Source organism: Arachis ipaensis, chromosome B06 (genome assembly GCF_000816755.2).
Source record: "Arachis ipaensis cultivar K30076 chromosome B06, Araip1.1, whole genome shotgun sequence".
In the NCBI taxonomy this organism is placed as follows: Eukaryota; Viridiplantae; Streptophyta; class Magnoliopsida; order Fabales; family Fabaceae; genus Arachis; species Arachis ipaensis.
Window position 1 is genome coordinate 133,571,146 of NC_029790.2, and position 17,930 is coordinate 133,589,075.

Below are 17,930 nucleotides of genomic sequence, written 5' to 3' on the forward strand. Positions count from 1 at the left end.
GTAATTTTTTATTTGCTATTCATCAATGTTACGGATTCGAGTCATGGCCTCAACGGTTTAAAGATGACTAGGCTCTTAAGCTCAAATCGTCCTCTTACGGCCCAAGAATTCGGAACAAATTATTGAATTGATCATCATTCAAAGAAACTTACCCTATTCAATCGATTGAATCGAAAATCATGAAATTTGTCCGATACTTATTTAAACGGACGAATGAGCTGACCACTCGACCAACGCAAATTGATTATTTATAGGGCTTAGTTAATAATGTATTTAAATTTTAAAACGTTCGTTAACACTATTAATACTAGGATCTTGGTGAATAATATATTTGTCAAGTCTCATTTTTATTAATTATTTTTATATAATATAATAAACATAAAATTATTTTTATTACCCTCTAGTTTAAAGAAAATCCTTGGGAATAAAATTGATCAATTAGTAGAATTCACTCATGTTCCAGAAGACTCTCGAACCCCAGCCACTGAATACCCTCTTACAAGTCCTTACTCTTTCTAGCAAACTTCACTGCGAAGACCATCTTTTAGGAGGATTAATATGATTTTTCCTGTTCAGGTGCAAACAACTCACGATCAACATGATCCACCTATGCACTTTTATGAGAACGGAAAACTGTTTATATTTCTCATATAAATGACCACTTCATTTGGGATGTTGATCCTTCTATGTGTGATTCTGACTGTGACTGTGCTGACCAATAGAGAGACACTGATGATGAAGATTATGCTAGAAGACAGAGGAACAAGAAAAAGAAGAAGAAGTTACTACAGGCCCCTTGCTCCTTTAAGCGACCTGAGCTTCCTGATGATACTGAAACCAATGTTCTAAAAACCGGACTGGACCGGTCAGTTGAATCGGTTAAACAGGGAACCGGTTAAATCGGGAACCGATGAGAAAAACGGTCCGGTTCTCCTCCTAAAAACGCCAATTTCAAAACCGTTGAAAAACCGGCAAACTGACAAAAAATCGGCCGGTTGGGCCAGACCGAAAAACGGCCGGTTCTTAAAAAAACAAACCCACACCGCGTCACTCACCCCCCTCCCCCAAACACCTTCGCGAATCAAATGCCCTCATTCCCTCACCACTCACCAACCCTAGCTTCTTCAAGAATTCAGAACCCAAACCAAAAACCTAGCCTCTTCAACGGATTCGACGCCGCTGTTCATCATTGTAGGCGCCTCCGCGGCCTCCTCCTCCCCCTGTTCCAAACCAAATCCCTAGCTCAGCACGTCGTCGTCGCGTCGTCTTCTAGCTTCGCTGTTCGAGGCTTCGAGTTCGAGATGCTTGCCGTGGTGTCGTCGTCGTCGTCTTGCTCTCAGTTGAAGGTTAGTGGCACTGTTTAGTGATTCCCTTTTATGCTCTGTTGAGTCTGTGTTGAAACTTGAATGTATGATAATTAGTGATTTCTGAATCTGAAATGACGTAAATCATTGGTTTTGTGTTGTTGAAATTATGTTGTTGAAATGGATTTGTTATGTTGCTAGCATGCTGCTGCCATTTTTTAATTTTTGAGTATGATGTTTCTGAATTTTTGTTAAAATAGTTATTGATTTGAAGGTTAGGGTGATTATTTGTTCTGGAACTGAGTCTGCTATTTCACTGCCTGATGGGAAAGTAAGTTCTCCCCATCCTCCATTGGATTCGTCCTGCTTGTCGCCCTCTTGATGGTCAGTGACTTTGGTGTGCACTTGTTCTTCGTTTTTCATTTTATTCTCTGACTCTTTGTTCTGAAATCAACAAATCATTGAATGATTATATTGATTATATGGTTTTGTGTCTTTGTTCAAATTTGCAGAATGTCCCCGGAATTCTTTGCTGAGAACAAGAACATTGCAGGATTTGATAATGTAGGAGTGGCGTGTCTGATTTTTATGTTTCTATTGATTTTGTGATTTGTTTGTATTTATATTATGTGGATTTCATATCAGCCAGGAAAATCTCTTTATACTACTGTTAGAAAGCTCGTGGAGAATTCGCTTGACTCAGCGGAATCGATATCGGAGCTTCCGGTAGTTGAGATAACCATGTGAGTTTGCATTTGAAAGTACAATGAACTAGTAAATGATTGATTGTTCCACGCTAACATGGTTGTTGCAGTGAGGAGATAAAGAAAAGCAAATTTAATTCTATGATCGGTCTCATTGACTGCGGGCGAGTTGTTGTGCAGTTGTACGATGATTATGAGACTGAGAAGGTCCATGAGGTGTGTTTGATTACATTATTGTTGAGTTAGTTATGCCATAATGTGAAATACTAGACTATGTCGAACTGTAATGTTGTGTGGTATCAATTTTTAATTATAGCAATACACTTGAAGCAAGTGGAACGAACTACTAATTTTTTGTGGCTTTGCTGCGCTGCTGCTGTTTTGTATTTTTGTTTAAATCATTGAATGGTTATTTGATTTCTAGGTTCTGGTTCGACTGTGCTGCTGCTGCTTTGTGTTTTTGTTAAATTTGTAGATGATTATTTGATTATTTAGCTCAGGGTTGTGTGTTTTGTCAATTTGCCTGACTTTAATATTAATTAAGTGCTTTGTAGCTGTATTTTCTCTTTAAAATTTCTTTTCCAATCTTGTATTATAGTGGAAATTGAGATGGATTCTACATTTTAGTACTCCACAATTTTGTATTAAGTGCTGGGAGAGTAATACTTTTATGCTGCTGTTGTGTTATGCAATTTTGTGACTTAATTATGCTCATATAGTTATAATTTATTTATTATTTTATTATAAAATGGTTTTTCTGGTTGAACCACAGTTAGACCGGTTGGACCAGTAAACCAATGAACCAGTGACTAAAACGGTTTGATGATCGGTCCGATTTTCAGAACCTTGACTGAAACAGCTTCAATGCTCAGAAAGAAACCAATGATCAGGAAGACGAGACTATCTCGAAAAGACTCCATGGATTATCTTTATCAGCCAGTTAGTACAATCCCATGCATTGCCACTCTCAGATCTTATGAGGAAGAATTCCCACCTTTAGTGACCCAAACTGATGAAAAGAAAATCACTAGGAGACCTTATGTGATACCTCAAGGAATCACTCCACATGGACATCAAGCAACAACTCCTCAAGAAGAAGTGCTTAATTGGCATACAGATAATGCAGTCAGCCAAAATAAAGTACTACTCTGGATAGATCACACTCTTGATGCTCTTGTAGAAAAAACTGAAGGTCTCTCAGCACAATTAGGTTCTGTGGTAGAACAAGTGGCTGAACTCAGAGATCGGCTCTCTGCACAAGCTTTTCAACTTGATCAAGAACTCAAGGCCTATATAGATAATCGATACTTTGGCCCATAATTCCACAAGAAGAATAGAGAACTGGATCAAGTCAAGGCCCAACTTCGACAAATTGAGATGGACAAAAGCAAAACAGCTGTACCTTAAGCACTGGCTATAGACCCATTATCCATGTATCCCAAACCATATCCCTCATATTCACCTGTTTTGTTTCCTTCGACATATTCACCACCAGAGATCCCAAATTATGACTCCATCTTCAAATTCACATATCATTTAGCCAGACAAGTAAACACCAAAAAATCCATCTCTCCCCAAGGATGGCGTTATTCGTCTCAATCTCAGCCACAACCACCACAGTCTCAGCCTTCTTTCCAACCCAGGCCTCATCCTCCTTGAAAACCAGAAAATTTTTTCAGAGAAGAAACACCTTTTAATGTCCCTACAAAAGATAAGCGTATCAAGGAAGGGTCACCTGCTCCAGGACGGTCAATTAATACCCTTACTCTGAATAAATCACGCAGTGAGAAAATCACTGACGAATCTGATCTTGATGAGGAAACTACTGAATCCAGTGAAGAAACTGCTGAATGGTCTGAAGAAGACTATGAGGCAAACCTATCAGCAATAGCCATGGTTAACCCTGTAGAAGAAGAAGAAGAGGAAGTAATCTTTGAAAGAGATGAACCAGCAACTTCAGCTAATCCTGCACCTGCAGGATCCTTTAAAGTAAAAACACCCAACAAATGGTTCACCTTTGATGATATTCCACTGGCAAGATACAGGGAAAGGTTAAATGAATTCAGTGCTTGGATTGAAACTACCATGGCCAATCCAAATCTTTCAAGCACACAAGTCCTTGCAGATTTCATAAATCGGATGACTGGCAATCTCTGAGAATGGGCTAGCAACCTTTCTGAGTATGAAAGACTCCAGCTCATTAATGGTACCCCTACTCAGTTTTTGGGAATAATACATCAAAAATTCTTGGGAGACATTACAATTATCCAGAAAAAAATTTTTGAAGAATATTTTAAAATGAAGTGCTGTTCACTTAACAGAAAGGTCTTGGAAAGGCATTACAAGAAGATGGTTGCTAAATATTATTCTCTAGGAGGAAATAATAACCCGCCACTCAAACAAGTCATCATGGCATTCTTGTCAGATGAACTCCAGCCAGAATTACAGCGGATGATGATGGCTCTTCGCAAAGAAGTAGCTACTACTACCATTGGAGAAATATATCAATTGGCTCTAGCTGCTCTTGACAAATTATGCGAACAACAACAAATGTTCAAACAGCTCAACAAAAATTCAGGCAAACTCAAGGGAGCATGCAATAAATCTTATTTGAAGATCAAATGCAAGGAGTCAAGCACGTGTGATTGTAAGCCAAAGAAAAAGACACACTGGCAACCACCAACCAAGTCATTTCACCAGAAGGCATTTAGAAGGGGCAGAAAGAAGCAAAAATACCGTTATTTCAAAAGAAGAACACCCCATACTAAGTCAAACAAATGCTTCATTTGTGGAAAGCAAGGCCACTTTGCTAAATCATGTCCTCATAAGACAAAAAAATGAGATAAAAATACTTCAGTCTTTAATGGATGCAGCTTCCATCGAAGATGAAGAAGATCTTGAATCAGTACTTGAAGAACAAGAAAGAAAAGATAGAGAAACCGAATATGTCTTCCAAGACTCTGATTCAGAAGAAGACCTCCCACCAAGAAGGTCAATCTTTTCTATATCCTCCATTGCCTCTATCACAACAAGAATTCCTAAAGGATCAAGCTTCCCAGAAGAAGAAGAAGAACTTGGATACCTTGGATCATTAGGACTGAAACAGATTGATGGTACTCCTCGTCCTCATTTCGATTTAAAAGTCAAGACATCCGTCTATGACAAACCAACAAAGGCTGTTGCACTAATGGATACTGGGTCTTGTGCCACTGTCCTAAGACCACATGTCTTACCAAAAGAAATGTGGGCACCTTTTTCAAAAAGGTTTATAGCAACTAACAGTGAGATCTTCACCATCAATCTTATTTTCAAAAAATCCATTGGTTTGGAAATATTTGCAGGCTAAACTACTTGACTCAAGGTACTGGGAAGCTATCTCCCAGATAAAGATGTTTTGTTCGGCTTTGATGCATTCTTCCGAACCCATGGATTGCATATCAAACCTACTGGCCTAAGTTACAGAGGGCAATTTTTGCCTTTTTCAGGAATACAAAGTATCCTTGAAATCCAAGAGGCTCCGGAAGAATATAAAGAGATCCAACAGCTACTCCTTAGTGTCTGTTGTGACAGTCATGATCAATTCAACCACCCTGCACCTTTGTGGAAGAATCCAGAATTTTATGTTCGCCTCTCTTTCAAAAAGAATGAGGATGTCAACCCGACAAAGGCTACACATTCAGGAATGAACCCTGAAGATCTTAAACTAGCAAGAGCTGAATGTGCAGCCCTTCTTGTTCAAGGGCTCATTGAACCAACTAATTCTAACTGAGCGTGCCAAGCATTCTATGTTGAAAAAAGGGCCGAACAGAATAGAGGAAAGAAGAGGCTTGTTATTGATTATAAACCACTTAATGTCTTCTTACAAGATGACAAGTTTTCTCTACCAAGAATCTCAGTTATTACACAGAGATTAAGTGGAGCAAAAATATTCAGCAAGTTTGATCTAAAGGCTGGATTTTGACAAATTGGGCTCCATCCTGAAGATAGGTACAAAACAGCATTCTGTATACCTGAAGCCCAATACCAGTGGACGATGATGCCATTCGAACTCAAAGTAGCACCATTCCTCTTTCAAAAGGCAATGACCAAAATCTTTGAGCCCATATTACACTCCACACTCATCTACATTGATGATATCTTACTGTTCTCAAAAGACGATGAAGCCCACAAGGCACTCCTGGCCCAATTCACTCAAATTATCAAAGATCAGGGAATCATGCTATCATAAAAAAAGAGCTCTATTGCCAATAAAAGGATTGAATTTCTTGGGATGGTCTTCGAAGATGGATTCTTTCAACCAGGAGATCATATTGCCAAAGAATTAATCAATTTTCCTGATGAAAATATGACAGTCAAACAAGTCCAACAATTCTTGGAAATCGTCAACTACATCAGAGACTTTATCCCAGATGTGACCAGACACACCAGTCAGCTGTCAAAACTCTTAAAAAATAGGGGTGTCCATGGATCGGATTGTATCCGCAGATCTACGGTAAATATCCGCATCCGATCCGAAAATTGCGGATACAATTCGATCCGCAAATAGTTCGGATCGCGGATATCTGCTCTACATCCGCGTATCCGATCTGCGGATCCGCAGATCGGATACGCGGATGTAGAGCAGATATCCGCGATCCGATCAATTTGCGGATCGGATCGGATCGGATCCGGCACTAAAAAGTGTGGATATCATATCCGATCTGATCTGATGAAAATTGTGCGGATCGAATCGAATTTTCGGCCATATCCGATTCGATCCGATCCGCGGACACCCCTACTAGAAAAGAAGCCCCCCACCATGGGGACTTGAGCAAACCACAGCTGTCAAAATCCTGAAGAAGATAACACAAGACCCCCTCCTTTAAAGATTCCCAGCACAGGGAAAAGGATACTGTAGACAGATGCTAGTGATGAATTCTGGAGAGCAGTGCTACTTGAAGAAATTGATGGGATAAGACATTACTGTGTGCATGCTAGTGGACAATTCAAAGAATCTGAAAAACATTACCATGCTACTTACAAAGAGATTCTTGATGTTAAAAGAGGAATAGAAAAATTCAATTTTCACCTCAGTTCTTATCTTTTCATTGTGGAAATGGATAACACCTCTTTCCCATCAATGCTGAAAATCAAGAAAAAAATTCTGCCAAACTCTCAATTGCTAAGGTGGAAAGACTGGTTTTCTCGCTATAAATTCGAGGTGAAACACATCAAAGGACACCAAAATACACTTGCTGATTTCCTCTCCAGACCTACCAAAGAATCACTCCCCAAACCAATCCATTACATTTGCACCATGAGCACATACAATCCTCCGTACACCATTTCATTCCCTGATTGTCCACTTCACAGAAGCTCTTACAGAAGAAAGGTTGGTCCTTTTCCACTCAAAGCAAAACCCCAGACAGAGTTCCAAATAGACTGTCTAGCCAGACAACCCTTGTTTTACTAGCTACATCAGCTCCTTATCGTAACCCAAATCTATCCAAATCCAAGGTATTTCAACATGGATACCCATTTTTGCACTATACCAATAATCCAAGGACCTATACCAGAAGAAATGATGTGGTATATCTGGGCTCTTTCTTCCATGTATACATGTGCTATCATATTGTCACTCTTTTCTGTATATCACATCCCGTGCAATCGCACTCAAGCCCATTCTCATCTAGTCCGGTTATTCTCTATGTATGCCCCACTTGATGCATGGCAATAATTGAAATTAAATAAAAAATAAAAGAGATGGATTAAATTGAACACAAAAAGAATCATTCTACTTTTTATTCAATTTTTTTATGCAACAAAAAAATAATTCACTCAACTTAACTTATCCACATCATAGATTGGGTATTGAATAAAAAAACATCACTTAACTTTTTATTCAATTTTTCTATACAATAAGAGAGAAATTCACTCAACCTCATTTTTTCACACTATGGTATTTTATCATGAAACCAAAAAATACTTATGACACTTTTTTTTAATCTGTCTATGATGACTACAAAAAATTAGGAGGCATTTATAAAGGGTAAGTACGATTTTGGTACCTAAAGTATAGGTCAAAATTTTTTTCATTTATGACTTTCTTTTCCATATAAAACCGTCCATAAGGTTCAAAACCAATTTTAAAATCATCCTTTTTACTTAAATATTAAAAGTTTGAACCAAATTACCCATAATAAAAAAATTATAGAGTAAATGCCCAAAATGGTCCCTGAAATTCAAATCGGTATTCAATTCAGTCTTTTATTTTTCTAAATGACCAAATAAATCCCTAAAATTGAGAAACATGCGTCCCCGTTAGTCCCTGCCAGAATTGCCGTCTTAACGTTGCTGATGTGGAACGTTAACTGCCATGTGGGCATTCCAGCTGGATGCTGATGTGTGCCAAGGTTGAATTTGTTTCAAATTGGTATCTGGAATTGCCTAATATTACCCAAATTAGTCTTCAGCCGCATCTCCAGACCACATTGGTATATAGTACCTGCTGTAATGCCTTTCCTTTGCAAGTCTACTTTGTTGAATCGGAGGTAAGTATCCCATATGGCTAGAGAGTTTCAGTTTGTTCCTTGCCATACTAGTCATGGCATACCTCCTAACCTCCTCCAGTAAAGTCAAGACGGGCTTACATCTGTATGGTTTGGTGGCAGCGTTGAATACCTCACACATGTTGTTGCAGACATTGTCAACCTTTGGAAAGTCTTTGTAGTGAGCCCTGGTCCATGCATGCCTAGGAAACTTGTCTAAATATGCCCACGCCTTCTCATTCACCCTCTTTATAGACTGCATATGTCCGTTGAATTCCTGGACAGTCATGGCTCTAATACACTTCCAAAGCAAACTCTTCAAGTGTGAGTCCTTCCATTGTTTCTGAAAGTTTTGCCAAAGGTGCCACGCACAGAAGCGGTGATGCGCACCTGGCATAACTTCACGCAATGCTGGGATTAAACCCTACAAGATAACAAAGTAGTCACCTACAAACCTGAGCAAATAACAGATTCTTGATTTTTACCAGATATATAATAATAAATTGAAAAACAGGTTCTATTTTGAACTTATGCGCTTAAGGATTCTTAAATTCTGCAATTGCCATAACAATAGTATATAGGTTACTATATACTGAAATTCTTAAATTCTTAAATTCTGCAATTCTCCAAAATAGTCCTTCAAATTTGGTTCATTAATCCAAAATGGTCCTTAAAATAATTTATCGTGCATCTAATTAAAGCATATAGGTTAGGTTACCTTCTACATATCAGAGATGAAGCACCAACCATGCTCTGTCTGATCTCCAATGTCTTCCTGCAAGAGCTCCAAGAACCACTTCCAGTTGTCTTTGTTCTCAATATGAATAATTGCCCATGCAATTGGATACACATGATTGTTCGCATCCTGACCCATGGCGCACAGCAGCCATCCTCCATAATAGGTCTTCAAAAAAGCCCCATCAAGTCCTACCAAGGGTCTGCAGCCACCCACAAAACCTTTCTTGCATCCATGCAAACACACATAAAACCTTTCGACGACGTCGTTTAATAGAATGTCCACATGGCAGTTAACGTTCCACATCAGCAACGTTAAGACGGCAATTCTGGCAGGGACTAACGGGGACGCACATTTCTCAATTTTAGGGATTTATTTGGTCATTTAGAAAAATAAAGGACTGAATTGAATACCGATTTGAATTTCAGGGACCATTTTGGGCATTTACTCAAAAATTATAATATAAAAAAAGAAAAAATAAGAGAAAGAGAGTGTTTCTGCTCTTGCGAAGGGAGAAGGGAAGAAGAAAAAGAGGGAAGGGAAGAAGAAAAAGCTGTCCACGATCTACTTCTGTCTTTGCTTCCACCGCTACTTTCGTACGATTTTGGTCCCTAAAGTAAGGACAATTTTAAAACCAAGTTAAACTTTAGGGATGATTTTGTATGCAAATAAAGGTTCAGGACGAAAAAAATTTTCGGCTTATACTTTAAAGACCAAAATCGTACTTAATCATATTTATAACCTCATATTATGTTAAAATTACAAAAAACTCTTAAATTCATTAACATAAAGTCTAATTTATTAACTAAATAAATAAAATTAAAATATATTAAATTAAATATACATTAATTCGTCATATCACGAACATTTGAATGAAACAAATATTACTTCTAAAAATCTAAAAAGAATATTTAGTCTCTACGTGCTTAATAATAATAATAATAATAATAATAATAATAATAAAATAAAGTCGAAACTAGATCCAAACTTTTATGCGATTATGGTATAATTTTGGGCAAGGTGAATTGTATTTGAACCCACACTCCACAATCTTGCAATTTTGGGCAAGGTGGTTTGTATTTGGACTCAAACTTTCTATACATTGTGCCAATTTTGGGGAAGTTGATTTGTAAAATTGTATTTGAACCTAATATAAAACACATTGTGATGAGCTACTAAGTATTTTGGTAATGAAAATAAAAACAAAATATATCGCACGTGGAAGGTTTGTGCTTAAACTTGGAGTTGGAGAATCAAAAAGGAAACAACTAGGGTGTGACCAAAGTAAGTATATATTTAGAGTAAAAAGCAACTCAGATATACAAAAATATTACGTACACATCAAAAATTAATAACCAAATCAATCATTCTATATTTGTATATATATAAAAGCATAAGTTTATTTCATTTATAATATATATTTTAAATTTTAAATTTTAGTAGTCCACTGTAATATTCATCTAGCATGATTCATTAAGAGTATTATCGGTTCGGTTTGGTTCAATTTTAGACTAAAATTCAATCAAATCAATTTATTCGATTTTCACAGAATACCAACCAATCGGTTTGTTGTCTGTACAACAATCGAATTGAACTGAACTAAACTAAAAGCGGTTTAGTTCGGTCGGTTTTTTCGGTTTTTAAATCCTAACTAATAGAAAGTTAATCTCAATAAAATGATGTTCAAAACAATCAATAAACTGAAATAACATTACATTACATTCAAATTCAACATAATTTCAACTCATTCCAACAACTAAACATAAAACAAACACATTTGTTAAGTCTAAAATTTATATTTCAATGCATTATTAAGCCACTTCTTCAATTTGGTTCGGTTTGATTTTTGCCGAACCAACTGAAAATTAAATCGAACCAATCAGTTTAATTCAAAAAAAAAAATAAAAAAACTGATTTTTTTTTCTATTCGATTGTTATAAATTTCAGCTCGGTTTTACGGTAAATTTCGGTTCGGTGACTTACACCCCAGATTCATGTTAAATGGTAGTGTTACTGTGGGTAACCAGAGATTGGTGGGCCGGATGGCGTTGGTAGGCCCAAACGTGTGAGGGAGGAGACTATCGCGTTTGCCCGAAACTCGGTGTTCCTCCGTCCGACTTGCACGTGTGAAAGAATGGGGGGTGGTACCTGCAAAGACACTCCGATGCCTAAGTTAGCAAGGGTATAAGCAGGTTTAGAATGTATTGGACTTCGTGATACCTGAGGGAAGTCAGGGTATTTATAGTGGTGAACCAATAACCACCGCTGAATCGTTTTATCCTGACGACCATCTAGGTCGGTTCATGGGATTTTCACGTTTTGTCGAGCTTAAATCGGCGCGTTTCGTAGAAGGAAAAATAAAAAAGGGAATTTAAAAGAGATATTTAAAATGAAAAAAGATCTTTATTAATTGAGGAGGTACCTTATTGCTACTAAGGGCTTTTGATAATTTATTTCCCTTAGCCCCTACTATGATGCCTCGTTAAAAACCCTTCTCCAGAAAAAACCTTTTGATTCTGGAAAAAATCATGAAGCTGGGAAAAGAGTACATCAGGGAGTAGAGTTCGCTTCTTAGCTGTAGTACCTTTTCATATTACAAGCATGCCATGACCTTGGTAACTCGGTGCCGCCTAAGTCGGTCACCTTATAATAGCCCTTTCCTAAGACCTCCTCGATCTTGTATGGTCCTTTCCAATTAGCAGCGAGCTTTCCCTCCCCAGATTTGTTGACTCCAATGTCGTTTCTGATTAAGACTAAGTCGTCAGGGGTGAAATTCCTTCGAATGACTTTTTTGTTGTATCTTGTAGTCATCCTTTGTTTTAGCGCTGCTTCTCTTATTTGAGCTTCTTCTCGGACTTCAGGGAGCAGGTCGAGCTCTTCTTTGTGCCCCTGTATATTCCTGATCTCGTCGTGGAAAATCACTCTTGGGCTTCGCTCATTGATCTCTATTGGGATCATTGCTTCTACGCCATAGACTAGTCGGAAGGGCGTTTCTCCAGTGGCGGATTGGGGTGTTGTTCTGTAAGCCCATAGTACTTGTTGGAGCTGCCGATTAGAGCATTATAGGCCGACCCCACGTCGATGACTATGAAGTCTATACTCAGAGTCTTTGATTTCTCCCCCTTTCCAAAGGTGGTGTGGAGGGGCAAAAATCCTAGTGGTTTTATTGGCGTGTCACCTAGTCCGTACAAGGTGTCGGGGTAGGCTCTCAACTCTTTCTCATCTAAACCTAGCTTGTCGAAGGCGGGCTTGAATAGGATGTCCGCCGAGCTTCCTTGGTCTACTAGTGTTCTGTGTAGATGGGCATTTGCCAGGATCATGGTGATTACCATTGGGTCGTCGTGCCCAGGGATTATTCCTCGCCCATCTTCCTTTGTGAATGAAATGGTTGGGAGGTCGGAGGACCCCTCTTCAATCTGGTACACTCTCTTGAGGTGTCTCTTACGAGAGGATTTCGTGAGTCCCCCTCCTACAAACCCTCCTGAGATCATATGGATATGTCTTTCCGGAGTTTGCGGTGGTGGGTCTCTTTTGTCCATATCATCTCGCTTTCTTTTTCCATGACTGTCCGACCTTTCTATGAGATATCTGTCAAGCCGACCTTCTCTGGCCAGCTTTTCTATCACATTTTTAAGGTCGTAACAGTCGTTTGTAGAGTGCCCATATATCTTATGGTACTCACAGTAATCCTATTTATTGGGCCAGGGTATGAACAGGTAGTATGAGAGCCGATATCGTTTTTGGAGGGAGAGACATAATGGATGCTCAGTTAGTTAATGCTCTCCCCACTCACCCCAGGCGTGGACATCCACTCCTACTTTTGGCATGCTTCAGTGTCACTAACACTAACTCAGACATAGATTCTCATTCTTTTTCATACCAGAGACCAGACCAGGCATATAGTATAAGAAAATTAAATTAAATTATCTCATTTATTTATGGCCACCACGATTTGGGGTTATTTATTCTTAGCATCTATAAAAAAAGAGATATGTCCTTTCACAAAAACAAAGATTTTCATGTGAGTAGTGACAGAGGCTTCTTGTCCTAGATGAGATGAGTTTTTGGATTTTTCTGCCTACAATATTTTTCACAATGTGACTCAAATCTCCACCGTGCATGGACATAGCACATAGAATTATAGAAAGAAGACACCCTTCACTGTCATCCACCTCTTCACATTCCCATCTTTATATAAATAATAATAAGGTAAAAATCCAGGTGAAATCGGCTTCACGTGAACTTAATATCTGAAAGCCGTTAGATGAAAATTTAATCAAATCAGTTAAATCATTTAACGACTCTCAGGTATCAACTTTATGTGAAATCGACTGCACCTAAATTTCCACCTAATAATAAACTACCATTTTTGATAAAATAATTTAATTTTGTTAAAAGCTAAATCTTTTATAACCATTTTTTTAGACTCATCTAAAGCCTATCATCATCATTCATTCATTTCCCCAAACCCTTTCACCATAAAGGCAAAAAAATGCACGACCATTATCCTCGAATCTATTATTAAATTAAAATAAAAACTAGTTATTAGTCTCTTTCTCTTTCTCTTTCTCCATAATAAAAATAAAAAGAAAAACAAAACAGAGCATCCTCTGTTTCTCTGTGTACTCTGTTTTTCCACCAAAAAATGGTGCGGATTATTCCCTTGCCCACCAACACTATCACCGGAAAGCCTTCACCTTTAGAAACTTTTGTGGCCATACTCGTTCTCTGCATTCTGGGTTTCTACACCCTCTATTACCCTTACCCTGTTTCAACTTCAACCGCCATTGATCTCTTTCTCTCTTCTGCTTCCAACTCCACCATCTCCTCCTACCTTCGCAGCCTCACCCTCCACCCTCACCTCGCCGGAACAAAGCTCGCCGCCGATACCACTCGCCTCGTCATAAACCACTTCAGGTCCCTTAACCTTCCAACCCACACAACAACCTACACCACACTCCTCTCTTACCCTCTTCACTCCTCTGTTTCATTGCATTTCCCAAACGGTTCAGTTCTCAACCTTCCGCTCACCGAACCCGTTCATTTCAGCGACCAGACCGGACAACCAGTAGTGCAACCTTACCACGCTTACTCGCCGTCCGGTTCGGCTTATGCGAGGGCGGTTTTCGTGAACTACGGCAGGGAGAGGGACTACCGTGCGCTTCGGGCGCAGGGGGTGCACGTTAACGGCTGCGTCGTTGTGGTTCGTAAAGGCGACGGGTTAGGGAGGGGAGCGGTGGTTGAGAAAGCTGAAGAGAATGGCGCGGTGGCAGTTCTGGTTTACGGGGACGGTGACACGTGGCGTGATGGGTTCGAGAGAGGTCACGTGATGAGGGGTGTGGGGGACCCTTTGAGTCCTGGTTGGGCTGGTGTTGATGGCGGTGAAACCTTGGGTTTGGATGATAGTGAGGTTTCGAAGAGGTTCCCCAAAATTCCATCTTTACCCTTGTCTGCTGAGGTTGCTGAGATTGTTTTGGGGTCCTTGGGTGGTGCGCCGGTGCCCCTTGAATGGAGGGGTACCCTAGGATCTAAGGTCAGGCACGTTGGTCCTGGTCCCACCATGCTCAATTTCTCTTACCAGGTTGGTGTTCTGTTTTGTTTGTACCTTTGTTTCATAACTGTAATTGGAATTTGACTTTTTTTCACTTTTGAGTCTTCCTTCAGAAGTGTCATTTTTTGAGTATTGACTTTTTTTCATTCTCTACAAATCAGGAAATTTGACATGTTTTTCTTACCTTAATTTTTATGCATTGTCAAAGTAGTTTTAGACATGTGTTGGATTTATGAAGTTCTCTTAGTAGTTCTTTAAAGGGAAGCCTTATGATGAAGTTTGGTGTGTGTGTATTTTGCAGGGAGAGAAGAAAGTGGCAACTATTCAGAATGTGTTTGCTGTGATAAAAGGTTGTGAGGAACCTGATAGGTATGTGTTGCTTGGGAACCATAGAGATGCATGGACTTTTGGTGCTGTTGATCCCAGCAGTGGGACAGCTGCCCTGCTCGACATTGCCCGGAGATTTTCGATTCTGTTAGGTTCCGGTTGGACTCCGAGGAGATCTATCATTCTCTGCAGCTGGGATGCTGAGGAATTCGGAATGGTAGGTAGTAGTAATTCCTTATTCACTCATTTTAACTATGATTCCCTTTAAGCAAGCAACCTCTTGAGTTTGTGGATGTTTCCAGCTCGAAGAATGAATCGAAACATGGTCAAGTTCTTTGCTTTTAATAATTTTGCTTCCTGTAATAATATGATTTGGAATCATGAATGAGGTTAATGTGTTTTATGTAGATAGGATCCACTGAGTGGGTTGAACAAAACCTTATCAATCTGAGTCCCAAAGCTGTGGCATACCTTAATGTGGACTGTGCTGTTCAAGGGCCTGGCCTCTTTGTTGGCTCAACTCCTCAGCTAGACAATCTTATCGTGGAGGTCACAAAGAAGGTATCTTTCGATCACTGTAATTTATAAATGCATTTGCATACATAATAAACTTATATATCATAATACCTGAACATCACTTAGCATTTGCATTGATTTCAGGTCAAGGATCCTGATTCTGAGGGTGCATCAATATATGAGAACTGGGCTGTCACTGGTGAAGACTACAATGTAAAGCTTTTGTTACTACTGCCAAGTATTTATTTGCATTTGCTAACTCAAATGATGAAAAATTTTATATATTGTATCATATTAATGTGGATTTTGCCAAGGTTTGTTTTAAAAAGTGTGGTTTTTCGGTGGATTGCAGATTCAAAGGCTCAGTGCAGTTGATTCTGATTTTGCTCCATTTGTGCAACATGCAGGGGTTCCATCTATTGATGTTTATTATGGAAGAGGTACTTCTTTTTAAACTTATGGAGCCATTTACTATGGTTATACCATTTGTTATTGTATCTCTTTGGACATTGATAACCAGAGGCTAAAAATATATAAGACCACTCCCTAGATTCTTTAATTTTTGTAATACAAAATTAATTGTTTCTAACACTATGCCTAAATATGTCATGTTCTATAAAATGCATTGTAATAATCCTACACCACTTCCCCCAGATTTTCCTGTCTATCACACGGCTTACGACTCGTATAACTGGATGACAGAGTATGGAGATCCATTTTTTCAGCGACATGTTGCCGGTTAGATTTCTCATCTAATTCCTGGCGATTTTGAGTGATTTTCTTATTGGTAAAATATTGTTAATTTCATGGTAATCTCAAGATGTATCTTCTGTTCTTTGTTGTATTAGTTACTGGAATTTGGGGACTCCTGGCCCTTCACCTGGCCGACGATTCCATTCTTCCCTTCAATTACATTTCCTATGCGAATCAATTATTGGTATGCATTCATAATCACCTAGTAGTTTATTAAAAATTCTTGATAGCTACTATCTCTTTAACAAATCAATTGTTTCTATTTAATATGGAAGAAAAGAAGACTAACACTGATGTTACTTTTGCAGTTTTACAAGAACAAGTTGAGCAACTTGTTAGATCAGCAAGTTTCTCTACATCCATTAACCATGTCAATTCAAGAATTTGCTTCTGCTGCCAAGCAAGTTGATGATGAATCAAAGGTAAACCAAACAATGCTTGCAAATGATGTATCTTTTAGTGCTAGAATCCCTTTTTTTTTCTCTTCTTATTCCATTTCAATTCCAATTTATACTCATCTTTGTTCTGAATTGCAGCAACTGAGATTGCAAGAAACTGCAGGTGATATAGTAGATATGAGGAAGCGAGCGTTGAACGATAGACTAATCCTTGCCGAAAAAGGCTTCATTGATGCAGATGGTCTTCATGGAAGAAAGTGGTTCAAGCATCTTGTGAGTGTGCTTGTGTTAGTTGACTTAGTTAATCACTTTCATGTTACTAAACTTGACTTGATCACCAATCCATGAATGCTTGTTATAGGTATTTGGGCCTCCAAGGGACCAAGAAAGCAAGCTAGATTTCTTCCCTGGGATTGCTGATTCAATAACACAGGGATCATCAAAGGCAACAAGTGAAAGAGAAAGGGTAGCAGCAATTCAACATGAAATCTGGAGAGTTGCAAGAGCCATTCAAACAGCTGCTTCTGCACTCAAAGGAGAATTCACCTAACTCGTGCAAATCCATTTCTATGTTTTGAGTTGCTCGTAAATATTCCACTCCAATAGTTTTGACACTTATAAATGTACATTAGCTTTCAAAAAGGGGGAGGTTAATGTATTATGTCTTCATATACTCTTATGTATGTATATAAGCAGTTTTTGTTATGGTTGGACACTTATTAATTAGAGTGAATACCCCACCTGACCCCTCACAATTACCTCGAAAGGACAACGAGGTCTCCAAGAAAAAAAAACATCCAATCCGGCTCTTGGTTTTATTTTTTTTTGGGACTGATTAGCCCTGTGCCAAAAAAAACAACATTGACTTTTTTTTGGCACAGGAGCTTCGTTGTCCTTTCAAGGTAATTGTCAGGAGTCGGGTTGGAGTTTTTTTTTGTCAAAGGCCTCATTGTCTTTCGAGATAATTGTTAGGGACTGTTTTAGGTTTTTCTCTATTAATTATTATTCATACCTGCCAAGTGAAGTGACAACACAGCATGAGAAATTCTTAGGCGTTTCTAATAGCAAGTCAGTGCTTTTGCTCTTGTGAATAACTAGAGTGAGATTCGCCCGT

General features: G+C 38.7%; 2 protein-coding genes across 13 annotated transcripts; both read left to right on the plus strand.

The window, feature by feature from the left end:
• LOC110263632 lies at positions 1,051 to 2,858 on the plus strand. Of its 11 annotated transcripts, XR_002349506.1 has the most exons (5): positions 1,051 to 1,346; positions 1,565 to 1,688; positions 1,817 to 1,868; positions 1,950 to 2,047; positions 2,119 to 2,629. XR_002349506.1 is itself a non-coding variant. In XM_021105263.1 (3 exons), the coding sequence occupies exons 1-3, from the start codon at positions 1,086 to 1,088 to the stop codon at positions 2,782 to 2,784; spliced, it is 348 nt and encodes a 115-aa protein (XP_020960922.1). In that variant the 5' UTR covers positions 1,051 to 1,085; the 3' UTR covers positions 2,785 to 2,858. The 11 variants fall into 11 exon arrangements, 1 of the variants encoding a protein (XP_020960922.1); XR_002349505.1 differs by having other exon boundaries at positions 1,565 to 1,701; positions 1,950 to 2,629; XR_002349501.1 differs by having other exon boundaries at positions 1,817 to 2,047.
• Positions 13,682 to 17,428, plus strand: LOC107605532 (probable glutamate carboxypeptidase AMP1). Of its 2 annotated transcripts, XM_016307434.2 has the most exons (10): positions 13,682 to 14,852; positions 15,124 to 15,366; positions 15,558 to 15,710; positions 15,810 to 15,878; positions 16,018 to 16,105; positions 16,320 to 16,403; positions 16,514 to 16,602; positions 16,727 to 16,840; positions 16,955 to 17,089; positions 17,178 to 17,428. In XM_016307434.2, the coding sequence occupies exons 1-10, from the start codon at positions 13,917 to 13,919 to the stop codon at positions 17,364 to 17,366; spliced, it is 2,100 nt and encodes a 699-aa protein (XP_016162920.1). In that variant the 5' UTR covers positions 13,682 to 13,916; the 3' UTR covers positions 17,367 to 17,428. The 2 variants fall into 2 exon arrangements, with proteins under 2 accessions (XP_016162920.1, XP_016162921.1); XM_016307435.2 differs by lacking the exon at positions 17,178 to 17,428 and having other exon boundaries at positions 16,980 to 17,032.